At 43.2% G+C, this 24,538-nt stretch overlaps 1 protein-coding gene across 11 annotated transcripts in view; it reads left to right on the top strand.

The window, feature by feature from the left end:
* The window catches only part of LYRM9 (LYR motif containing 9), a 43,868-nt gene that overhangs the window by 7,714 nt on the left and 11,616 nt on the right, over positions 1 to 24,538 (top strand). For 6 of the 11 annotated variants that reach the window (XR_001875906.1, XR_001875908.1, XR_001875910.1 and 3 more), the window contains exons 2-6: positions 3,995 to 4,067; positions 17,559 to 17,692; positions 18,359 to 18,451; positions 19,640 to 19,685; positions 21,751 to 21,846. Coding sequence is in view for 3 of the 11 variants with exons in the window: in XM_017821629.1 (XP_017677118.1) it covers positions 17,567 to 17,692; positions 18,359 to 18,451; positions 19,640 to 19,685; positions 21,751 to 21,830 (345 nt within the window). In the remaining 8 variants the exon portion in view is untranslated. Of the gene's footprint in view, positions 1 to 3,994; positions 4,068 to 4,692; positions 4,750 to 6,784; positions 6,907 to 17,558; positions 17,693 to 18,358; positions 18,452 to 19,639; positions 19,686 to 21,750; positions 21,847 to 22,728; positions 22,842 to 24,538 lie in introns of those variants that run through there. The other 5 variants (XR_001875912.1, XR_001875909.1, XM_017821628.1 and 2 more) reach the window with 4 other exon arrangements.

The following is a 24,538-nucleotide window of genomic DNA, read 5'->3' as shown; positions in this document are numbered from 1 at the left end:
TTCTGTCCTCTCCCCTCACTTTATGAGCAGTATTGTATTAAAAGTAATGTGTCTGCAGGATGATGCTTCAACATCTGTTACTGCTGAAACAAAATTATTTGCTTGTTTTTTCCTCTCTACATTCTTCCAACATCTGCATGTGTAGATCTGTCCTGTATATTAATCACACCTAACACTGCTCCTTTCCAGGGAAAAGGCATCAAAGGGAATGGGATCCTCCCTTTGGTTGGGAGGGGAATGTGTTGGTGGGGGATCCTGCATTGCCATTCCCTTGTATCAGATATTGGGTGACTGGCTGTGAAATGAGTCGTGTGAGTGAGTGAGGGCTCGGGGGCTCATGAAGCCAATGCACAGGTTTGGTGCACTCAGGTGTGTTTGTAGGGATCAAAGATGTTCACAGGCTGTGGCCTCTCTGTCTCCCAAAATATTTGTGTCACAGTATGTGATTAAAACTGTTTAAATAGATAATTTTCCTTATTTTCTGTTCTCTGAATATTTGCAGGCAAATCACAATTTTAAAAAGTATTTCACATTGAAGATGCTCAATAATTGTGCTGGGATTTAATTTTTTTTTACTTTATAGGTTGATCCAGTAAATTGATTCTAAATGTAGTTTGCTGAATGTTTGCTATTTCAATCACTCTGGCTGTGATTATTGTGATAGGAAGCAATCTACTTGCCTTGGTTTAAGTTTTGGGTGTTTGCTAAAATAGATATGGTTGTATGTACCAATCTTAAGATTCAGTTTTTTAGGAGCGTGACTTGTTTCCTTCTCTTCAGTATTTGTGCTATAAAAAAACCAGTTGCATAAAGGTTCATAGCAAGAAAATAGAAAAAGCTGGGCAATAGATTTGAAATAATATTTGGAAATATTTTTTGATCTCCTATTATTATGATGTTAATTGTGTCTTCCAGTCTTAAAAGTAAGGCTGGGAAATTTAAGCATGGGAAAGCACATGCTTAAATCCATTCCTGTCCAGCAAAATGCTTGAGCTTAATTTTAAGCACGTGAATGAGTTGCATTAGTTAAATAACTCATAACTACTTGCTTAAATCCAGACAGTGTTAGACTGACTAAATATTAGAATTGCAAGGTAAATACTGCAGGAAATAAGATAAATATGGGTGTTGGCTTTGCTGTGAACTTGCCAGTGGTTTTGACTTTTACAATCATTTTTATGGCATACAGTTGAAATCAGAAAAGAATGGAAATTTCAACTAATTTTTTAATATGCTGAAATGTATTAAGTTACACAAAAGAATCCATATTATAGTAATCCTGCACATATACAGGCAAAGAGTACCCAGCGTGCATGGCAGATGGTTTCAAAGGAAATCCTCGAGAGCTAGGATTAAAAAGCAATTTTCAGCAAGTTTAAAATGGGTCTCTATATTTGGGTCACAGATATTAACTCTTTCATTGCAAACAAATGAGGGAGAAGTCTGGCCAGATTATTATGGAAATGTTTCTCCCAGTAAAAGCTGACCAGGTCGTGCTGGGGAAGAAAGGTGTCAGAAGGTCAGTCGATTCTGCCCCTGATGCTGTTCTCACACCAGTGGGAAGCAGAGTTGTGGCATACAGAGACAAGGGGATGTTGCAATTCATGGAATTCATCATTCCACAAACAAACACTGGCAACCCTCTGAAAAATAATGTGTGTGTGGCTTTGATCTCTGTCTGCCTGCTGAAGCAGATTTCCATAAAGATGAACTGATCAGTAAGTTTTGGCATGTTAGGAACGGCAGATTTATACCTGTTTACCTTTAGTAAATGATAATCAATCCCTTTATTAAAATTTTACATATAGCATTTGTGTATTCCTTTTGGATATGGCAAGTATGTATGATAAAGGATAAATATGAAGTTGCACAGCAATGCTGTTGTTCCATCACAGACAGGAAGGGCTCCAAATTTGGCTTGGAAGTCTGTCTGCACATGGTAAGCAGGCCTGGGTTTTCTCAAACGTGTTTTAGGGGCACACTAGAAATGTATTGTTTGTTTTTAAAGGTTATATTCTTAAATAAACCATACCATGCAGACATTGTTCCAGGCTGCAGCTGTTGGGTGGTGGTGTACAAACATCCAGAAATCTTGTCACCAGGCTGATGCACAGAAGGGATTGAGTGCAGGTCAGCTTTGTACTGTGGGATCAAGAGAAGGCACTGGGCTTTGAGTAGATAAAAATAGCACAGCAAGTTGGGGATTATTGGCTTTAACTAACTTATACCAGCTAGTAACTGTGTTAGGAGTGTAATTCACATTTACATCAGTGCTCTTTATACACTTTGACAGTGCAAAGAAACCTCGAGTTTGACGTGAACTAATTTTTCTTTAAAAGACTTTTCTACTTCCAGAGTGGAAATTCAAGTTAGACCTTAAGCAGTGTTTATCACTGAACAATGAAATAGAGCAACCATTTTATGGTATTCCCAAAGCTCAGCGGGGCGTATTTGGAGTAGACTTGGAAAGCTTTCTGAGCCAAGGTGCCTGATGCTCTGCTAAGTGAATTATGAAAGTAACTGCTGGTTTGAATATCAGCCTAAGGAGAAGTTAATTGCATTGCTCTTTGGGTATTACATTGGCTAAAAGTTATCAGTGAAGGACAGGGCACTTCTGAAAGGGCACCTGAGTGTCCTGGTGGGAGAGCTAAATGTGGATCTGCTAAATGTTAATTAACAATGCTCAATAAGAGGTGTTTTCTGCAGGACTGAGCCAAGGCAGTTACTAGACATCCTATCTGCTCTCAGAAAAGAAAATTTAGACAATGGATGAAAATAAAGCAGCTTTTGGTGTTCAGTTCTTGTACCAGAGCTAGAAAGCATCAGTAGACTCAGGATGAGCTTTTAAAGCTGCATCTGTTCTTCTGGGTCTTTGTTTCACATCACCTGTTACAGGAAATCTGCCCGTGTGCATCTTGATATGGCCTTCAGAGGGCAAATAAAAGTGCTGGAATTAGATACCAAAACTTGAACATCCCAGGCTGTTGTCAACCACCACGTGTCACCAAGTTATGATACTATTAATACCTGGAGAAAAAAATGTCATCCATGACAACAGTTACCTTTGATCCAGTGTTTGTAAATGGAGTTTGGAGTTTTGCCTTGGATTTTTCAAAGACTTGCATCTTTCAAAGGGAGGCAGAACAGATCAGTTTGGAGTCTCTGTCATTGTTATCTTCCAGGATTTTGTTTCAAGTAGTTTTTCAAAGTCTGTGCAAGACGAGTTGAGATAAAAACCTGATCCAGATGTCTTTGGATAGTCAGAGCAATCCGTTCTCTTGACTACAACAAACTTAGGAGAGGTTCTAAATAAACAAACCAGTGTTGACTTTAGAAAATGGTTGATTTCCTTTGCTCACTGTGCAGTCAGTGCTCCATAAAGAGGAGCTCCTTGTGTGCACTCAGTTGTCTCCTGGGTCTGAAGCATTTTTTTTTCTGGGCCAAACCCAATGGAAAGGGGGTAAACTCGTGCAGATCACTGGAAGGTCAGACAGGTGGGAAACAGAAGCCTGAATTCTGTTATGAGCCAAATGAGAGTCCTCCTGAAACCACACCAGGGTGCAACTCTGAAACAATGTGGGCATGCAGTTAAAATGTGTTCAAAAGAATACTGTAAAGTAGTTACTGTGTCATTGTACAGAGTTCTGAGTGCTAGAAACCATAACTACCTTTCTAAATGAGGGAAATGCTTTACCTCTAGCAACTCTTATCAGGAAATATTGAAGGTTCAGTTACAGTGCTTTGGAATTTCTCTCTACTTTAATCTTTTTGTAGTGGATCATTATTAAAGTTTCTCTGAGTAGATGACTGAAAGCAATAACCTGTTCGTGTCGAGGCAGTGCACTGATGTCTGAGGTAACTGGTCAGACAAAAGTGAAAGCTTCCATGGGGATAAAATGGGCTTTGGATGGGCTTCTTGGCACTTCTTTATTGATGGCACTTTAAGTAGTGATTTGAGGAGAAGCAGATAATGAAAATTGATTCTTCTCTGCAGGTCTCTCGCTTCCTTTTGGACTTGGACAGACCTAATCTGTGAAGATAATTAAAGTTCCTGTGCTCTGGATGCTGTAAGTGATTTTTTTGTTTGCTTTATGGAAATCATTAGGAGTCTATTTGCCTCACACAGGGAAAAAGGTGAAAATGCCAAATCATAAAGAAATGGTAGAAATGAAGTTGGTGGAAAATTGATATCTATAACCATACATGTTTGCAGGAAATATTTCTGAACAGCCTTTTGTATTCAGGAACACCCTGTCTGCAGTCCAGCCATGAATGAATCCAGTAGCAGAACTCAAATTGCAAATTGCCAGTAAAGATACCAGGGGAAACAATATTTTCATACTTCTGTCAGGACTACAACTAGATCAGGAATCTTGGAATGGTGGAAGGAATCTCTGTTGCTGTGTGTATTGTATCTGGTTGAGAATAAACACCTCAGGTATCAGCATTGACCAAAGTATCATGTGGAGAGGTCGGGGGGGGAAAAACTTGTGACTGAAGAATGTTGCCACTGGCAATGACACAGGGCAGTGGCCCTGGCTCTTAGTTAGCATGGCAGTTGTTTGAGTTCTGGGTGCCACAATAGCATAAAAGGAGGTTTGAAATCCCTTTTACTGTTCAACAGACTCTCCCAGGAAAGACCTGCCAGCCTGAAAGTCTGTCCCTGCAGCACCGTGGCTTCTGCAGCATCTGGGATAATGCTCCCCTGGAACAGGGAGTCAGCTGTAGCTGGCACTGCAGGGAGACAGGGTGGGTAGGAGGCTGGAAACAGAATGCCATGGCTTTGATCTTGTGGCAGCATCCCTTGAGGGTCCTTAGGACACAGCTCTCTGCTGGTTAATAGTTACAGGTGTTAACGACACGTTTCTTATTTCTACAAGACTGCCTTTAAAACAGCTGATATTCTTCCATCAGTGAAAACATGCAAAGAGCTCTTCATATCCCCATTTTCCCCCAAAACTGTGGGAACAATTTTCTGGCTTGTAGAACAAAGAAGTTGAACAGATGACACAGCCAACATCTGCACCTGGCTCACTGAGGAAGCGAATGTTTGGCACAGAGGCTGAACTCCCTTCTGCCAAAGAGCCGTGTCGATGCAGTTGTTCAGGGATAAGGATGGGATAATGTCTTTTCCTTTTTGACTCACTAAAGCTATTTTATTCATATGTCAAAGTCAAAAATTTGTTGGGGAAGGAAAATGTCTTTCCTTTTAAATATCAGAGGTTAATTAATGGTTAATCAAACCTTTCCTAACCAACCCCGTTAAGATTATGATGGTGTATCACTTCAGTTCCAATGGCAGACACATCCCATATGGGTTGCCATTTTGATGGCTTTGAATGGTAATCTGACCCATAAAAGCTGAAGCATAATATGCAAACTGATTTTTTTCTGGCCTGCCCTGTTCTTGGTGCCATCTGTGTTCGGATGGAAACGAGCCTGCTCAAAACGTGGGCTGCCGGTTTGAGCTGATCACAGATGGGTGTTGAAGAATAGCCTTGTGTGCACAAGGAAAGAGGGAAGATGCTCCTGAGAGCAGGAAGTTTCACTTGGAACCATATCATGTCTGCTAAATCCTGTGGCCTATGGAACATCCACCAGACCTTTAACTGAATTCTAAACTTGCATTCTAAAAGTCAAGAAAAACCCTTCAGCTTCCAAACATTGCTCTTCCTCCACCACTGCCTTCTACTGCTGCCATGCCTAATGGAATAGAGTGCAGGAAGCTGGCAGCTTCCTGCAAATCCTGTCAGGTGTTTGCAGTGCATCCGCTCAGCAAAACCAGGCACAGGCAATTATTTCATGAGTTTTGTAGCTACGGGGAGTTTTAATCTGTCGTGTGAATCCTGTTGAAGTCACAGCATTCAGGCTGCCATTTCTGGATTCCTGTCTGACAATTAACCAAAATCTGTGCTGTAGGTGGAGGTGAGTACCCATCCTCTGCTGCTGCATCTCAGATCAAAAATTCAGGTGCTTAAGCACCTAATTCTCACTGTGGCACCTAGTGCTTAAGCAGCTAGTTCTCAATGAGAACTTAGTTCTCATTTTGAGAGAGCCTGTGCTCTGAAGTTAGAGGTAGACTGACCTTGTCTTACGTGTAACCACAAGAGTCCTGGTCCTATTTATAATCCCAAGAAATGCATTAAATAATTTTCCCTGGTTAGGAATATGGTCTACAGAACTGTGATTTATTTTTTTACTCTCTTTAAATCGATTACATTGTTTGAGCGACCGTTTACTTCGGCAGAAAAGAAGCCCATAGAAGGCAACACTCATCGATGACTTTCATGGTCATGACACACTCGAACATCCCTCTCAAGACATCTTTAAGCCTTTTATTTCTAGGCTAAATAAACACCAATTTCAGCAGTGTCTCATCTACTCCCTTTAATTACTGCTGCTGAAAGTTTCTGCCAATGCAAATGTGCTATTTTGTCATGTCACATCAAATTGCATCAGCCTTATATTTAGGAACAAAAAGAGGGGGAGGCTGAGACAGGATGTGGCTACAAATGGAACCAAAGGGTTTTCTTAAATATAGGCTGAAAATAGACAATCGAGGCAGTGATGCTTTTTCAAGCAAAAATCCATGAAAGGGAAAATCAAGGCTGTGATGGGAGAATGGCAAAGGAGGGCTGGGCTGTGGGCAGAGGGAGTTCTGGGGGAGGAGGGGGCGGTGGAAGGGAGAGGCTGATGAACTCGTTTATGCAGACACCCTTGCCCTGTCAGATCCTCGTGCAGTGGGTTTGGGATGTGTCAGCCCACACCTTGTTCCCCTGTGCAGGCTGAAGTACCTGGGGCTGTTCTTCCCTCCGCCTTGTCACAGGGCCTGCCCGTTCCTTGAGCTTGGCTCCCCTTGGCTCCCCTTCCAGCAGTAACTCAGCTCGCTAAACCAAGGAGATTGTGGTAAGTAGGCACAGAGAAAATTTGAGTATCTGTCCAAACAAATGTAGGAGACTTCAAACAATCCCTCGCACTACTTCAAAATGTAGTGTCTCTTCAGAAATAATATTTTTTAAAAAATTGTTCTTCAGAAAGTGTTAGCAGCTTCCCCATGGAAAACACTTTTTGCCCTCTTGGAACTGGGCACAAAATGATCTGTTGAAATCAAATGCATAAATTATGCATGTAATGGAACTGATGAGTCTGATCAGAGCCTGGTGGCAATTAAACTGAGTTCTGAAAGATCAGCTGTGTTTGAGAACCAGCAGAACTTGGTGTGGATGTGGTCTGGGGGCATGCAAGCAGCACCTACTATTCCTTTCTTACAGCTAAGCACTTGGAATCTCTCCTCAGAAGCAATTGGTGATGTTAGAGGTAATATTTTTGTCCTTGTCATCAGGGATAATAAAGATGCAGTAGAGGCTTAGAAGCTGGTGTATTTAGAGCACTGACAGACGTAAGTCGAGCAGTGTTTCAGATGGAAGCCAGAGAGCAGGGGCACCCAGGTCTCCGTGGTTAGGTGTCACCAGTCCTTCAGGGCTGTAAAACACTGAATATGGTGATGCTGTCAGTTGCTGAATTCTTTACAACAGGCACCCAACAGCCATGGTGCTGAATCCATGCACTCAGTGCAGCTGGAAGCAAACAAGGACAGGTCCCCCCAGGCTTTACAGCCCCACCTGCAGTGTGTGGGGTCTGTGCTGGGGCTGCAGGGGTTCAGGTGGCACAGGGAGCACGGAGAGCCCGGGCTCTGCTCTGCTGCAGGGTTTGGGGCTCTGCCTGCTCTGGGTTTGGGTGGGTAAGGGCATCCCCTGGCCTGCCCCTCAGGGGCTGTGTGACAGAGTGTGCTCCCTCCAGGGTGGAGAGAGGAGGGCACAGTCCTGTAGGTTCTTCAAGCATTAATAGATATTAGTAGAATTCCTTCTATTTCATCGTTGTTTAATTTCCCAAGACTTAAGAGAACCACATCTGATTTATGCCTCCAATTACTTTTTCCTTTTCGTATATAAGCATTAAAAAAGCCTCGGTAAAATGTGTGTATTTTTGTAGCAGGAAAGCATTTCTGTCATACTTTTTCAAAGCAAATCACAGAAATATTAAATGAGGAAGGAGAAAGATAGTTGTTTGGTTTTTATAGTTGGGATTTGTTTGTTTTGAGCTGAATAAGTCTGAAAATACTAGATAAAAACTGCAGATCAAATGAAAAGACTCCGTAAGCATCCTCCAGATTGTTCCTCAAAAAACCACTCAACTGTCAACAGTACAACAGGAAAATGTTCTTAATTAATGTCTTCAGTTAAAAGAAATGCATTGTGGATCTCTTAGATATGTTATTAAATCTGCATTGTTTAGATAATAGGATGGGGACAGACACTGGTGCTGAGTGCTGTGTCAAATTCGTCAGGGCCTGCTCTAATTCTAGTGCACTTGCTGGATTTCACAGCTATTTGTCTGGGTACTGGGGTAATTTGGAGGGTTGAGTGAAGCCAGATGACTGTAATGAACTCACTTTGTGTCTTTGACTCATTCTGGAAAAAAAAAAAGATGCTATTTATGGGGTATTTTGTATTGTTAAGACTTCTGTTCCTCCTGTCTCTCAAACTTTCTCTGGGCTGCTGCCTTTGCACCATCACCAGTAATTACATCAAATTAATTCAGCATAATTGAGTTAATTATTAGCACTGGGGGTTAGCAACATGACTTCAATTGAACCAAAGCTTTTATCCCACTTTTCCTGAGGTTTCCCCAAATGTAAACAAATCTGAATCATGGGTGAAACTTAAGGCAGCTCCCTTTCCATCCAGTGTTTTTGCCACTCAGAACTGTCCTGCCTCACTCATTCTCTCAGAGGGGTGTTGATAAACGAGCTGCAAAGGGAAAAGAATACTCTGGCTTTCTGTGTCAATGTCCAATGCTTTAGAAACAAAGGAAATATTTTAATCATCCTGGAGCCATTCGGTCAGAGCCAGAAATGTAGAGTAATCATGAATAAAAATTCATATATAGAGAGGATGCTGAACCTCATTTAGCTGACATACATCAGAAAGAATTAAGACATAGGTTCCAAGGATTCTGAGGGTGGTTTTCTGATCAGGGGTGCAATTGTGAATCACTGTAAGACATAACAGCACGATTCCTGGTGTGAGGTGGTAGTTTGAGAACCGGAAGGTTCCTATTCCCAGCTCTGCTGCTGTGTGACTTTGCACAAGCTGCGTAATTTTCTGGAGCACAGTTTCTTTTCTCAGATATTTTTTCTCTTGGAAACCAAAAGCCCTGGATTGTCTCTTTCTGCTTGTGCTGTGCTATTTTTTTTGATCTCTTACAGCAAGAGTTCTGAGCTGGACGCTGGGATCAAGAGGGAATATGGTTTGAACTTAACTCTATAGACAATAAAAGAAACTTTTTCCCCCTTAACTTCATCTCAGCTGGAGCTGTAAATTAGTTTAGGTCCTCAGTAGAGTTGGTGTGTTGTGTCTAATCCATTAAAAACAAGCCCTGTACTGTCAAAAACAAAGGTTCTGCAGGGTTCTGGAGGTGTGTGTAGATTTGCAATAGGTTGCTGTGGTTGCCAGCCAGACTTTTCCTTTGTTTTTCTTATGAAAAAGATGTCTTCTTTCTCTTTAAGCTAGACTAGGCCATGGAGAGTGGCAGTGAAGTTTTTGGGCAAACTTGAGCTATGGCTTTAAGAGCTCAGACCTGTCCCTGGGACATGGCGGGCTCTGCCCCATGAGCTGTTGGTATGGAAACAATCCCTGCTTAGGGAGCTGGGGCAGTTACAATCCCCCTAAGAGGCTAAAGGCTCCCAGACTTACATGTCCTGTAATACTGCTGCTTATAAACTTGCTCCCAGGAACAACATGGATCTTGCTCAAGACGTGGTGGGTCAGATTCATCCCTGGTTTAATGTTGTAAACCACAGACAGGGTTCATGCCAGGGAAGGGGTTGGCTCAGATTATTGTTATGACTGAGACTGAAGGATTGGGAGATGGTAAATTTTAGCAGGTGTGGATTTGGAATAATGAGACAGCAAGTTGTTCCTGATGCTGCTGTGAAGGATGATGGGAATTGGAAGGGACAATTCCAGGACAGATATCCTGTAGATACTAGAGCATGGCACGAGCCCCATCGTCACTAGTCCAGGGATTATGTGCACAGTTAGGGCTGGAAGGGATGTGCTGGGGGAGCAGTAAAAGGAGAGGTCACACTGGACTGGGTTTATTCCCTTGTAGGCTGGGCGTGATGTTTGCACTAAAGGAAGGCTCAAAGGTGTATGTTAGGCGTTTTTGCTTCAAAAAACCAGTATTTTTTATTAAACTTTAGTCAATAGTGTGGGTCACAGTGACTTCTTTTGCTGTATAAATTCTGACTCTCCACCTTCACAAGACTTTTGTACTTTCCTAAGCAGAGCCCTTTTCTGTGTTGCTTTGTGACAGCTGCTTGTTTTACCCTCTCTTCTTTTTTACAAAAAAAAAGGATAAAGTTGGATCATGTGAGCAAAATGAGCCCGTCTTAAAGCATAACGGTAACATAAACTTTAACCAGCTTCAGTCCTTCTGAGCCAAGTGAGGAACCATGACAAAACCTTCTGTGAGACTCACTACCCTTCCCATGCTTGTCTCACTCAGAGTCAGTGTGTTCATGAGTCGGACAGTGTGTTTGTGCCCTTCAGAGGCACTTCCATGCCTTATGCTGCCAACTGGGTATCTGTCCTTCAGCAAAAGTTGTTTTGTGCCCAGCTGGAAGTTTTAGAAGGTGATATAAGCCCAGCCAGAAAGTTGTTGCAAACAGTGGCATAAAGTAGGAGGGAGAACAATGATTGCTAAAGTGGAACTAAGCACTGGAACATTTCAAAATACAGTATTTACAAGAAAGGAATGAAGGCAGTTTTGGTTTAAATTTGCACTAAATTATAACTCAGTTCCTATTCAGACATGATCCCAAAGGTAAATACTTACAGATTAGACCACTGAGAACAAAATTCCTGTTGACAGCAGTTCAACTGAGCAATTCACAGCTGAGAAGATAAAGTTCTTTTGAAACTGTGCCTTTCAGAATTTTCTTTAATCCAGAAGTCATTGTCAGGAGAAAAAAGTAGAGAAGTTTGGATTGTACCTAAAGGAGGGAGATTTCTATCCTCCCACTAGTGAGCATGCTCCAAAGAATATTACTCTAATTAGTCTGAACATGCCTATTAATTACCCAGAACAGGGTAATCTGGCCTCAGTGTGGGCAGTGTGTTCCCTCACTGGTGTTGGGTTGCAGGAGCCTGTGTTTTACGTGCAGTTTGATGTATTGCATGTCTGTGCTGTGTGATACCAAACCAGGGTGTAAGGGAAGACATCTGCCCTGTGGCTTTGGTTAATTTATACAAGTGGTCATTATGGCCAGCTCCAGCAATCTTTGTCATCCTCAAGTTTTATCAATTACAGCTTCATATTTGCAGGGAGACAACTGGTGAGTGTTGAATAGCATTAGGCCTGATCCTGATGCTGTAGAACTCCGTGAAGGGTATCCAAGCAGTGGTGATTCCTTGTTAACAAACAGATCTTTGGGATATGTCATTAGCCAGTTCTTAATCCCCTGTGTGCTCTATGAATGTTGTGGAAAGCAAACTCTGTACTGCAGGGCTGTGCCCCCAGATTGTGCTGCCCTGGCACTGTCACCTGACACTGCTCCTGCCTCATGCATCCAGCAAAGCATAAAGGGGTGAAGAACAGAAATAGAAGTGAGCAGAACAGGACTGGCTATCATCACTCAGGCAATGGGACTTTGCAGATCATATTTAGAAAGGACAAAATCCACAACAATGACCGGCCACAGCTCGTCAGAAGCGATCACATCAAACCAGCAGATCTTAATAAAAGCCCAGCGTGCCGGAGAGATGTGGTTATGGGGAAGTGACTGCAGCATTGTACGTGCTCACCCACACACGAGGGGGCTGCAGCTGCAGGGCAGGCCTTGCCCAGGGCTGTGCAGAGGCTCCGAGTGGCTGTGACCGGGTGGGAGGACGGGGCTGCTTTGCCGGGGGCAGCAGAGCCCATCGCGCCAGACGCTCCGTGACCTACTGGGGAATGAGGGAACAGGAGACAGAGCCACAGCCAGGGAGGGCTGTCTGTGCTGAGGGCAGTCAGAGCCTGCACTCACAGGCCTGTACTGCATTTACCAGCTGGGAACCTGGGAAACCTGGAAGGGAGGACGGATGTGACCAAAGAGTAAGAATCCTTCTGGGTAGCAGCAGTTCACTTGGGTGTTCCTGGACTGATGTCAAAACATGAACCAGGATGTTTTTTGGTTAAAGAGGTTTCAAGAGGCTTCCAATTTCAGTCTTACTTTGGCAGTTTGATTATTACTTTCCTGGGATCGTGAAGTCTGACTAGGATAGGAAATCCTAAAGTCCTGGGTTAGGCTTCTAAAGGTGTAATACTTTGAAGTAATAAAACACATCTCCAGCCTGTGTATGGGAGGAAGAGAGGGAAGAGGGAGCCAACCTGTGAATAGCAACAGCTCAGGTAACTCTTGCAGTCCTTTAATTAACGCTTCCAGTCTCTGGAGCCCAGCTTAGGTGGCTGTTTAACTAGTCTGGAGGGATTAGGATTCTAACTGTTGAACTGTGGGGAATTGCTGAAAAACAGTCACAGTAGCAGAGAAAAGAAATGAAATGAGAGCAGTGGCATGGTAGCATCTCTGCATCACTGAGGTTCAGCTGTGCACAGGGTCAATTGCCAAGCTGCTAATGCAGAGTGAAGATTAATTGGCTTTGGTCAGCCTTTGCTTCACTATCTGAATATCATTATCAGGAATGTAAATGATTATGCAATGCAGAGAAATGCCACAATAGTCTCAGTGTCTCCTTTTATACTTGTCTCTTTTTGAACAGGGCTTTATCTAAATGCAAATGTGATTTCAGCCTTCTGATTAGGACATTATACAGTCATCCATTCCAGAAAAGCACAATTAGCGGATTATTTTATTTCTGACTCAACAGTTCTTGGTTTAGATAGTTTGTTTGTTGTGCTGTGCATGATATTTAAGTTATCAGAAGGAGATTTACATTATTAGTCAGGATTATAGCCAGATTTTGTGAGGTCGAGGGTTTTTGCTTGGCAGATAAAAATGGTAACATTTGTGGGATTCAAGGGGCGATGTTTTTAGAACAAAAGGCAACAGTACAGATTTTTACAGTGCTTCATTGTGTCAAGGAAGGGGCAAATTACGGCAGTAACTGTGCAAATTCTCCCGTGCTTTGGGATGTACAAGGGCAGAGTGGAGCCTTACCTGTTGTCAGGGTCTAGGCTCTGTTGTGGGGAGCTCATGCAGGGCCCCAGTATCCTAGAACTGGGGCAGGTCATGAGATCATTTCTTATTAAACAGCCATTTTACCAAAATAGCCATCAAGTTTTCTGTGTGCTGTGGTATGATATGGCCAGGAGTGAAATTACATTCTCAGCAAAACATAGATCTTTGGTGATAAACTTCCCCAGGAAGCTCGTCCATTTCACAGCATCTGTAGCATTTTTGGAGCTGAGAATCTGTCAGAACTCAGGGTTTATTTTTTTCAGTTTGAGTATGGGAGTCTCATGCAGTTTAGGTTTGATAATAGACAAGGTGAAAATTTCCATCTTCAAATCTGTTAGAAAGTCCAGTACTTATGGGAAGGTGAAGGATTTTTTTTCCCCCAAAATTCATCGTTGCAAGTGTATTTGTCAGGTGATGTGGATTCAACAGCTCATCATTTTCCTGTGAAAAATTACTGCAGTGGAAAATTCCCAGTTATCTATAGTGAAACAACATTTTCAATTCCATTGATCAGTTTAATCTTTCCATATTCATATGTTTCTGTGCCTGGCTCATTGCTCTCTCCCAGAGCTGCTTTTCTTTCTGCTGGGCCAAGCTGTCCTGGGCAGTCCCAGCACGAGGGATCTCTGCATTTGTGACAGGAAATCTATTGGACCACTTAGGTTTAATTAGAGCACAGTGACATATGAGGAGTCTACACATCAAAGCCTAGAAACAGCTCCACAAATTGGCTCTAGTGCCAAAGTGTATTTTGGGATCTGTATTGAATTTTGGGGTGTTTCACTGCATTTAGTGGGAATGTGTGAAATGCAGGGTCAGGTTCTTAGGGTTGGTGGGACTATAGCCATTCTTACCAGCTAAGCATCTAGCCCAAAAAACCTGTGTGTAAAGTTACCTTTAGGTTCAGGTCAACTCGAATCCAACTATATATTCCAGATTTCTGTGTTGGATGATAAACACCCTGTTCCCATAGGAACTCACTGTGCAAGTAGCTGGTTGAACCCTGTGCCCAGTCCTAATTTGCACTGGGGTCAGAGTTGAATGTGGACCCGAGGCATCTTTTAAGCTGCCAGAGTGGAGTGAGGGGTTAACTCAGCCCCAGGTGCACGGGTGGGCTGTGGATTCTGCTCACTTGGAGCTCTCCTTACATGCTGGTAAGTCCTGGTTGGTGATGGTAATGCCCTGAGCTTCCACAAGGGATCTCTTCACCTCCTGTCTCTAATGTGCACCTGGCTTTGTCATTTCAAGCAGCAGGACTTACCACTGGGGCAATTTTCTCCTTCCATAAATGCTTTTCATTTAAAAAAAGAGTGGATTTTGATGTTTCTCATATATTTTATTTATTTTAGGCAAGCTTAATTTGAGATACAGTATCCAGATCTCAACTTTTTCTACACTCCAGATTATGGAATGGGTCTATTTTTGTCTTATTGTTATTAATCTACATTATTTTCAAATACCCACTTTAAAGGTCCCTCCCAACCCAAACCATTCCATGATTGCATTTTTATTTTCAAACTAGGACACAGACTTGGAATCATCCTAGCTAATTTAGGCTTGTAACTGCAGAATCTAGTTTTGCTGCTCCTTCTGTGTTTCATGGAGAGAAGGGCAGGGATTAATTCAGTCTGTGTGTTATGAGTCACATTTTGGAGTTGCTTATCTTTCTGCTGCTTGGAGGGGAATGCAGGGATCTCTGCTGACTACTGGGTGTGTAATCACCTCCTGTATTTGAATGCCAAAGTGAAATGAATCCAAACCAAAAATGCATGGAGCTGACACCCAGCATAGGTTTCATTGCAGAGAGAAAATTATATTTCAGAGAAAAAAGCATTGGAAGAAAACAGGAGATGAACATGTTAAAGCCTGGGGGTATTTTGATCTGTATTCTAAGCTGAACTTTTTAGCTAAAGCCACAATTAGCACATCCTGTGTGCTTGGAAAGTGAGGGAACATTAAAGTAGGCAGACTGAAACCATTTTGAAAAGTCAGCTCTTGGTCTGTATTTCTCAATTTTTGTAGTATCTTTCTGTCCTACATATGGGGCTTTTTTTAGAACAGCATCCAATTCCTGAAGTGTGTGAAGCCAAATGGCTTTTATTAAACAAATAAGGAAAAACAGAACTGGAATCAAACAAGCAGAATGAGAAGATTGCAGCAGCAGCAGCATCATAGAGCCAACTTATTGCCCTCATGATGGAAGATTGGTTTGCTAATTGTTCATGAAAGCTAATGGAAACCGTATTTAGGCTGTGAATAATTCTCAGGAGGGATCATTGTGGAGTCTTACCTCATTTCTCACACTTTCCTGGTAGAACATCTCAAGTGTTCCAAAGCAGACACACCTCACGAAGCTCCAAGTGCAGAGAGTGGTGGTCAGGTGTAGGTCCTAGAGCAGGGTGGGACTGACTCCTTGGGATGAGGGAGCTTTGCTGGCACATCACTCACCTCTCAGGGGCTGCTGCACACGGATACTTTGGCAAAGGGCTTTGATTATTCAGGGTGTTGCTAAATGGATTTTGAGAAGGCACAAATGAACTGCACAGAACCCATTGCAGATGTAAGGGAAGATGTCAGTACAAGTGAGCAGGAAAGGGATTCTGACATACATTCTTCAAAGGTTTCTGCCTGTTAAGCCCATTGTGCATCCTAGAATTAGTTTTACTGATTTGCATCATCAGCTCATGAGACAGTCACTCTTGTAAGTGCTTCCTTGAGACAGCCATCTTATCCCTTGGAGGCTGGAAAAGCTTTTTCTGAAGTGTCACCAGAGCCTTCCCTAGGGGCTTCCAGAACACCCAGTGGCTGTGATTCCCTGTGTTTCTGCAGGTCCCTGCAGAGCTGGTGTTCCAAAGCAGCCTGTGCTCTGTCAGTCTGCACAGCTCCTGTCACCTCCTCCCTGCTCCCAGCACACCTGGTGGGCTCCTCCTCCAGCCTCGGCCTGGGACGTGTCATTGCTGTGCCTCGCATGTTCCCGGGGGCAGGAAGGTTTTCCTGAGCTCTGGGTGTGCCCACAGTGCCGCCCTCGGCAGAGCCCCGCCAGGGGATGCTCGGGGTCCCTGCAGACAATGACACTGAGGGGGCACAGCTCTCTCACCTGTGCAGTGGATGAGGAGTTCTGCCCCTGCAACAGCTCCTGCTGCTCTTACAGGATGTACTTTGGAGTCAGAAAATCAGTGGAACCTGGAGTTCATGCAGCCCTTCAGCAGGGACCAGACAAACCCTGGACTGGGGTGCTCAGATGTGACTGCTGGGGGTCTGTGCCATGAGCAAAGCAGCCTCCTCGAGGCACATTTCATTTACTGAGAATACAGATTACAGTGGTACATATCCCATTGCAATGGGTATTTATAGGTGCATAATGAGGAGATTTTATCCACTGCAACAAGATCTGGTCTGTGCAAATATACAGCCCAGGCATGTGATAGCTGTGGTGTTCTACTCCAAAATAAATTTGGCTGAAGAACTTAAATTACTTAAGAAAAAGGAAAAAAATGTTCCAAATAATGAGTAAGTATCATAACAGGTACTAAAATAATGCCACGCACCTACTTCATTATTCAGTTGCTTATTTATTATCTTTATTCTTAAAAGTAATGATATAAAATGCTTTTTTCCAAATGTTAATTTGGTTCTCTGCAGATGGCAACCATCTGTTAAATGACAAGGCATTTACAGTCTTTGATTAGCACTTTATAGAGCTTGGATGAACTTATTGTTGCAATATTTAAGTATAGTTATGGAGGTGAAACTTGGTAGATTTGTTCTTTTCCTGTTGCTCTTACCAAAAAAATGGAAAATTTCAAACCTGACAATGTTTTTGCCTGTCTTCTTCTTTACTTATCTATATTATTTCAAGCTGAAGCCTTGACATTCTTTACAGAAGGACAATAATAGGAAATATTGTTAAATTCCAGCACCATTTGTAGCAATTATGAGCGTTCTCATTCTGGAAAGTCACCATGTGGATGAACTCTTAGGGATGCTCAAGGAAAGCATTTGAAGGACTCAAAGGATCATGGAAACTTCCTGTGGGCTGTCACACAGCTCTGTGTGCCTACAGAAAATTACACGGGGGGTCTGTTTGTAAAATACCGGGATACATGTTACTGTTCCCATCACAAGTGATCTGAGTGCACGAGCTCCACTCTTCGTGTTCAATACCTTGGGCAGTGACAACCAACCCCCCTCAAAAGCTTCTGCGAGTCACGCTGCTGGTCCTCCATTCCCCGGCCCTGTTTTCACTGTTTAATGTTATTTACGCTGTCACTGTGTCCTTAATGCGTCCCTGAGGTGCTGTGCTGTGTTTGTCCCGCAGCCCGGGCGATGCCGCCGCTGCCGAGCGCGGAGCGGGTGCGGAGCGCGGTGCAGCTGTACCGGTACCTGCTGCGCTGCTGCCGCCGCCTGCCCGAGGGGAGCGTCTGCCAGCACTACCGACACAGCATCCGACAGGTCAGACTCCCGGGGGCTGGGCCGTTTGCTTTCCTCCTACTGTTTGCACCAACTTTTTATGACTCCTGGCACTTGAAAAAAATAAAACCGACTATTCTTTTGTAAGCTCGAGACATGAGTGGATTTGAAGGGTTATAGTGGGAGTATGTGAAGGAGCATTACTTTTTGTTTGCTTCTGAAATCTTCTATTTTTATTGGCTTGCATCTCTAATTCTTTTGTTAGTCAAGAGGATGAACAATCATTCTTTACTCCATAAACTCATCTTTTAGGGCCAAACTTACTGGTTCCTTGTCAGCCTTTTTTTAATATATATCTCCTTCCCCTCTGGCTGGGTAAATCTCATCTGACTGTTCATATTCCATACTTCATATGGAAGTGATTTCATGCCTTTGATCGTACCTGTTGTCCCGTGTCTCTCCAGTTTTAACCTACCAGACAATTTCAGTTTTTGTTGATGATGTATGAAAAGAGTAAAATACTTCACATGAAATTCCATATGACCAGATTTGTTATGGAAATAGCATGGCCAGGTGCTACAATGTGTATCTTTACCTTTCCAGGCCAACAGTTCATTTAGCATCAAATATTTTTCTGAGATTTAAAAGCAATCCTTATTTTGACAACTGTTGTGTTGCCTGATCCGTGTGACACTTGGAATGTTGCAGAGTTTCAAAGTTCATGCTGATGAAGATGACCCTGAGCGAATCCAGCAGATCATTAAAAGAGCCATTGAAGATGCTGACTGGGTGATGAATAAAGTAAGTGCCTCAGATTGTCTGTGTTTTGGTTTCTCCCAGTTCAAAACAAGAAGAAAACTTTGGAAAGTGAGTTCTGAACAGGCAATTTTTGTGTTAACCTGGAAAGGAAATACCCAGCCAATAGGGATCTGTGATTGTGACAGCTCTTGTTTAAAAAAATCTCTTCATCAATATAAACTAAAGATTATTTTTTTCAGAAAAAATAACAATTTAAGTTGGTCCCTGTGTCAGTCTTTGTTTCCATGAAGAATTCTATTAAATTTCAGCAATGGTGGCTTGTATAACCCTATTATAGGAGGAAAAAAAACCCAAATACAGCATTTTGAAAGCCATAAATTGATATGCAGCATCTGCCTTCCTAACAGATTCACTCCTCGTAGGCACTTTATATAAACTTCCAGAACTGTTGTTTTTTCTCAGATCTTGCCTGTGGCTGCAGAGGTCAGGGGCAAAGCTGTGGTCCTGGGCTCCCCTGTGCCATAATTCTCACCCAGTGGATCTGCCCCTGTGCTGTCACAGCACTGGAAGATGCCACTCAGGCTGGCTTGTCAGATAAAAGAATGAGGATTGTTTATGTTAGACAGCTGAGAGTCACCTGTGCTTCCTGGGATTTGAGTTTGACTGGGGAGTGTGATATGGTAACATTGAGTATAGGAAACAAGTCAAATGTTCAGCTTCCTCTAAATATCTGTTGATTTTAATTTACCAAGTGACTGTTAAATCCTTCTCTCTGCCAGTCCATGAAATCCAAATGAGAATTGTTACAGGAGCAAGCAGAGATTAGTCACAGATTATAAAATTATAGCAGTAGCCAAATCCCAGCAGTAACAGCCTAGTCAATAACTGTGCCTGAATCTGATTTTATTCTCCTGCAATTAGAATTGTAGGCTCATTCTGAAAGAAAGAGAATAGGCTTATTCTGCTTCAGCCACAGAGGCTGTAGTCTGGTTCTGGGGAAAGCTGGTAATGGGCCGGTGTGAGAGGAGGGGCACACTCACAGTGCCTGCCAAGGAGCATTATTTTATATTGCAGAGAGAAAACCTGTCAGATTTCAATCTAACTTAAAGGAGACGAAGGTAAATTTATGTGGATCATGAAGAGAGTTGTAAATCTTTGTCAGCATGAACTGTTACTTAGTTATGTGCTTTTTCCCACAAAAAAATTTTGGTTTGTTATTTTTTTTTTCAGTATGAAAAACAGAAGAAGAGGAAGGATGAAGACAAGAAGGACACTGGTAAACATCCTTAGAGGACTTGCAGTCAAGCCCAGTGCTGTATTAGAATTATTGCCTGAAGTTTTCTGTTAGATACTACAAATACAGTAATTTATATCTCACTGGAATGTCATGAAGCTAAATTAATATTTCTGAAGCTATTTAAGTGTGTAAATGAAAAGGCACAGTTGAGGTTAAAACTCTTGCCTTGTATAATCACAAATTTTAAGTTAAAGCCCAAACTTGTCTAAGCTTTGAGTAACTTCCTCCACTGTATGTTAGGCCTGGATCAACCCTGGCAGTGTGTGAGACACATTTTGCAGGTTCTTTGGTGACAAGGCTCCCCTGCATCAGCCACTGCGGATTTTGGTGACTGAGCAGTTCAGCTCGTGTGTGTGTGACACTGAGGGCAGCTGTCACTCTGAGAGGTCACATCATCCTCTGTGGGGACCAGAGGTGTGTTCACAGTGAAGCAGAGGTATGACCAGAGCACAGGGCTGGGTTTGATCCAACAGCAAACTCAAAAGCCTGGGCTGCCAAGGGGAGAACATGCCACAAGAACTTTCACCCCTTCTGAAGGCTGAACCACAGTAATTTCCACTTGCCTGCCCATGCTATGGCCACATCTTCCCTCTGCTCTGTGGGTTGTTGGACTGCTGGCTGTCTCAGTAAAGTCAGGGGCTGTCACTGCTCTCTGAGCTGCCACGGGAACAGCCCCTACTGGGTCGGGAACAGCCCCTGCTGGGTCGGGAACAGCCCCTGCTCGGTCGGGAACAGCCCCTGCTCTGTCGGGAACAGCCCCTGCTGGGTCGGGAACAGCCCCTGCTCTGTCGGGAACAGCCCCTGCTCCCTCGGGTTCGTGCTCGGGGCAGTCACTGCCCGTGCGATGCTGTACGGCTCAAAGGCCTGCACGGCTCTTTGCAACACAAAATAAATGTCCTTTCCAAATGGAGTCCACGTGCGTTTCAAAAGGCCGTCTCTCCGCTGCCAGAGTGGGTTCTGCGGGGTGAGAGCCCGGTCCCCCGGGCAGAGCTGGGGCCGGTCCCGCCGCAGTGCCGCGCTCCGCCGGCGGGTGGCGGTGCGGGCGCGCCCAGCGCGCTCTGTCCGCACAGCTCTGCCTCTGGTTCGTGCCTTCGGCCGGGGAGCAAACAGATCCAGTGCGGGCTCACGGCAGCCCGGCAGAGTTTGAGAAGCGCTGTATCAGAAATGGGGCTGCAAGTGAACGTTTGTATTGTATCAAAAAAACCCCTTTGTCTCTGCTAGCACTAAACCCCCCTCTCCAAGAATTCCTGTCCTCTTATTCTTCCCTGTGCCATCACCACTATTGTTCCTCTCTCTGCTCCCACATCTTTCACATCACCTTATACACCCTTAACTTTTATTGTCCTTGTCCTCAATTCTGTTCTCATCTTGTCTCTCTACCCCACTTATTTCTTCTCTTCAAATCCTTTTCTGTCAAGTGCATCGGAACATACTCAGGTGTTATGCTGGGGCCAGCCTTTTGCTTCATTTCAGGTAAAGCAGGAAGGAAGGTAAGAGTTTCTCAGCAGAGCAGGTGTTTCTCTATGTTAGGAAAGCCTCTTAAGTAAATTTTTTTGAAAGTGCAGTCTTTTTGGTTTAAACTTTCAAAATAGTTTGGTGCAAGGTAGAACACGGAAAGCTTCAACCTTGGCAAGGCACAGAAAGCTTGACCGACAAGGAATATCCAGTATGATACTGAACACTAATAAAAAAGCTCCAGTATTTTTGATAGTAGCTGTCTGAGTGTGCTGCCTCTGATCAGAACAGCACACAGGTGACCCCTGCTGTACTCCAGGTCTGTGCTGTGTGTTTGGTCTGTAGCTTGGAGATGCACTGAACGTTGTATCACTGCAGCAGAGAAAATTACAGCCTTAGTGGGATTAGCAGTGTATGGAAACGTGGCAGTTTCCTGAACTTTAAATGTAGAGTGCTCAGCAACCTTCTATGGCTTTAATTGCCTGAGTTTTGGTAGTGTGTGAGACGTAATATTTTGTTCAGTTACAAAATAGGATAATTGCATGTGTTTAAATCACTCTTACATGCTTGTTATTTAATTTATGGCTAGTTCAAGAGGGAAAGCACCAAGGAGCTGGACGATGCAACTGGGACATGTCTGCAGCTCCAAATGTCCGAGGTGCCAGCTGAGAACATCAGACCAAAGGTATGATAGAAGAACTGATATGGGAGGACCAGGATCTGGGAATTTTAGGTTTTGGAAAGTGGTGGAGCTTTCAGTTTCGGTAGGGCACAGAGGAGGGACATGGTTGGTGAGCAGGAGACATCATGACTAAATATTTTGATAGGAGTGATTCAGCTGGAGGGCATGAGGATATGTCTGAGGGGTTTTTATTGGGGTTTTTTTCGTACAAATATAATCTGGTTTTCAAAATAGTAACCTTTTAATAGAGCGAAAGTGTGAAGATAACTTTACTTACTCAATATACAAATAATTTTCTTGGTGGTGAGGAGAAATGATGCAAACAACTATTTACTTCCCTGAAAGTGAAAGTAATGCCAGTGTCTCAGACATGTCTCTGTAATGACTGGGCTGAAGAGTCATTCAGCTGCAGAGCTGAGGCTTTTGTGTTTTCAAGACATTATACAAATTCCATTCTCCAGCAGCATAAGTTGAGTCCCAAGATGTTATGTTAACCCAGATGTAGATGAGAACCTGAACTCTGAGAGGAGATTTGGGCAGAGCTTCAATACTTTTGACCAAAATTATTATTCAGAAAACTTCTGCTCAGAAGTCATTGAATCCTGGTAAATTGGTAAATTGGCCAAATGTACCACTCACTGACCTGTGTGACTGGAGTTCTCCTCACCTTTGTTTGAGCAGCTTTCTGCCTCTTTGCCACCCAGCCCTGCTGAGCCTCAGGAATATTCTCTGTTCCCAATGCCAGTGATCACTGCCAGTGGCTCTAATGGGGCCCACTGGGAGACAGAACATGGCCACAGGCAGCTGCTCCTGGGTTCTCTGATGGCAATGGGGACCAAAACATCAGTCCCAAATACATTGGTGCATCTGTGGTTCCATTTTCAGTCATCCAGAATCTCTGAGCATAAAGCTGGCGGATCAAAGAGACTGTGTTGTGCCCAGAAATTACTATTGCAGAGGCTAAAACAGCTCCTGGTGTTCATTAAGCTGGTGACAAGGCAAGGCATAATGTCAGTAAAAGGAGACAAACCCATTTGGAAGCTTTAGTTTCTCTTACTGAAATGAGGAACCCATTTCTGAGTTCTGGTAAGTGATGGCCTGCTGATAGGTGATTGCAGTAGCTGGATGATTAAGGGCTGGTCAGAAGGTTGTGTCTTGTGTCCAAGCCCTGTTTTTGTGGCCTCCCTGGTGACTGCTCCTGCAGTAAGTGATGCCAGCATCGGTTTCAGTGTGGAATAGGATCCCGTGCCCCTGCCTAGCCCAGGGTTTGCATTGTGTTTACACAAATGTAATAACTACATTCTGCTGACAACACTTCTGCAGCTGGTTTCAGTAAGATCTTGAGTCAATAACTTCTCCTAAGTACTCTACAATTCAGAGTTGAGTGGACTTAACTCTTCAAAGGTTGTGTAAAGGCAACTCTTGGTTAAGGAGGTAGAGAGAGTTTCACAGGAGACTTGTTATACAAGACAAACATTAGAACAAGGAAAGACAGTTGGGAGACATGTTTAACAGGGTGAAATCATGCTTTACATTCTTGCAGTATGGAGAAACAAATAATTTAGATCATGTTACAGACTTATCAACATCCAGTCGAAGGCCAGAACCAAAGCTGGTGCTACACTTTCTGTTCTGTGTATTCATGACCTTGGGAACCTAAAGCTGAAATTATGTGGAAATAATCTGTACATTTCAAATATGGAACTAATGTGCCTAAAATGAAGCAGTGGCAGCAGGTTGGTCAATGTGCCTTGTTTAGTGTTTTGGTTCCTGCTCTTAAGCTCTCAGACAGATGGTAAGGACTACTTTGGTTATTACCAGCGTTGGAGCCTCATGTAGAAACTTTCTGTCTAGTGAAAGTTTTTCCCTTTTTTTAATTTTTTTTTAATTTATTTATTCATTTCAGATTTTGGAATGGAAAAGATTGTGTGAGTGTGTGATTTATGTAAAATACAGGATAGCTTTCTGCTCTTCACGTGGCTCGAGACACATGTACCTCTGCTCACATTCTTCTGTCAGAAGTGTTACTGATTTCAATTCACTCTCAAAAGTCATTTGAGCTCTGTGGGTATTGAATAGAATTCTTCCAACCCAGGCCAGGCCTTGCTTACCACCATTTGTCAGTAATTGAATGTTCTTTAAATCATTCTTTAGCACTTTGTAAACTCTTTCTCACTTGCTTCGTTATGTCACAGGCTTTTTGTTTAGAGACACTTGAGCTTCAGGATTTGATGCTAAACAAAAACCTCTCTTCCATGGTGTTTGGCTCATTTTCAAATGTCATAAGGAAGTGATCTTTACTGTGATACTGTACAGAACAGGAATACACACTATTTCTGGGAGAAACAAATAATATTCACTCTGATCTTTTTTAAAGGAAACAGTTTCTTATTTGTAATGGCTTTTAACTTGGTATTATAAATTGTGCCTTCATATAAAGCTCTGATAAGCTGCAAACTGAACAGGCAGCAAAACATCTGTGTCTCATTCAGTATCATATTTATTCCTTGTGAGAGCCCTTGACCTTAAACTGTAAGAAGGAGTCTTTAGAGCTTTATGCTCCACTGCATTGTGTCCCTCAGTGTCACCCCAAATAGCAGAGGTGTGTTTGAGGTGAGCAGTCTCTTGGTCAGAGCAGTGTTCTGAAGGAAGTCACTGACACCCAGAAATGGCTGGACAGGGACCCACAGTGCCC

Source organism: Lepidothrix coronata, unplaced genomic scaffold, assembly GCF_001604755.1.
Source record: "Lepidothrix coronata isolate B3197 unplaced genomic scaffold, Lepidothrix_coronata-1.0 Scaffold91, whole genome shotgun sequence".
Taxonomy (NCBI): Eukaryota; Metazoa; Chordata; class Aves; order Passeriformes; family Pipridae; genus Lepidothrix; species Lepidothrix coronata.
The sequence above is the reverse complement of the archived record's forward strand: the minus strand, read 5'-3'. Positions and strand labels throughout refer to the sequence as shown.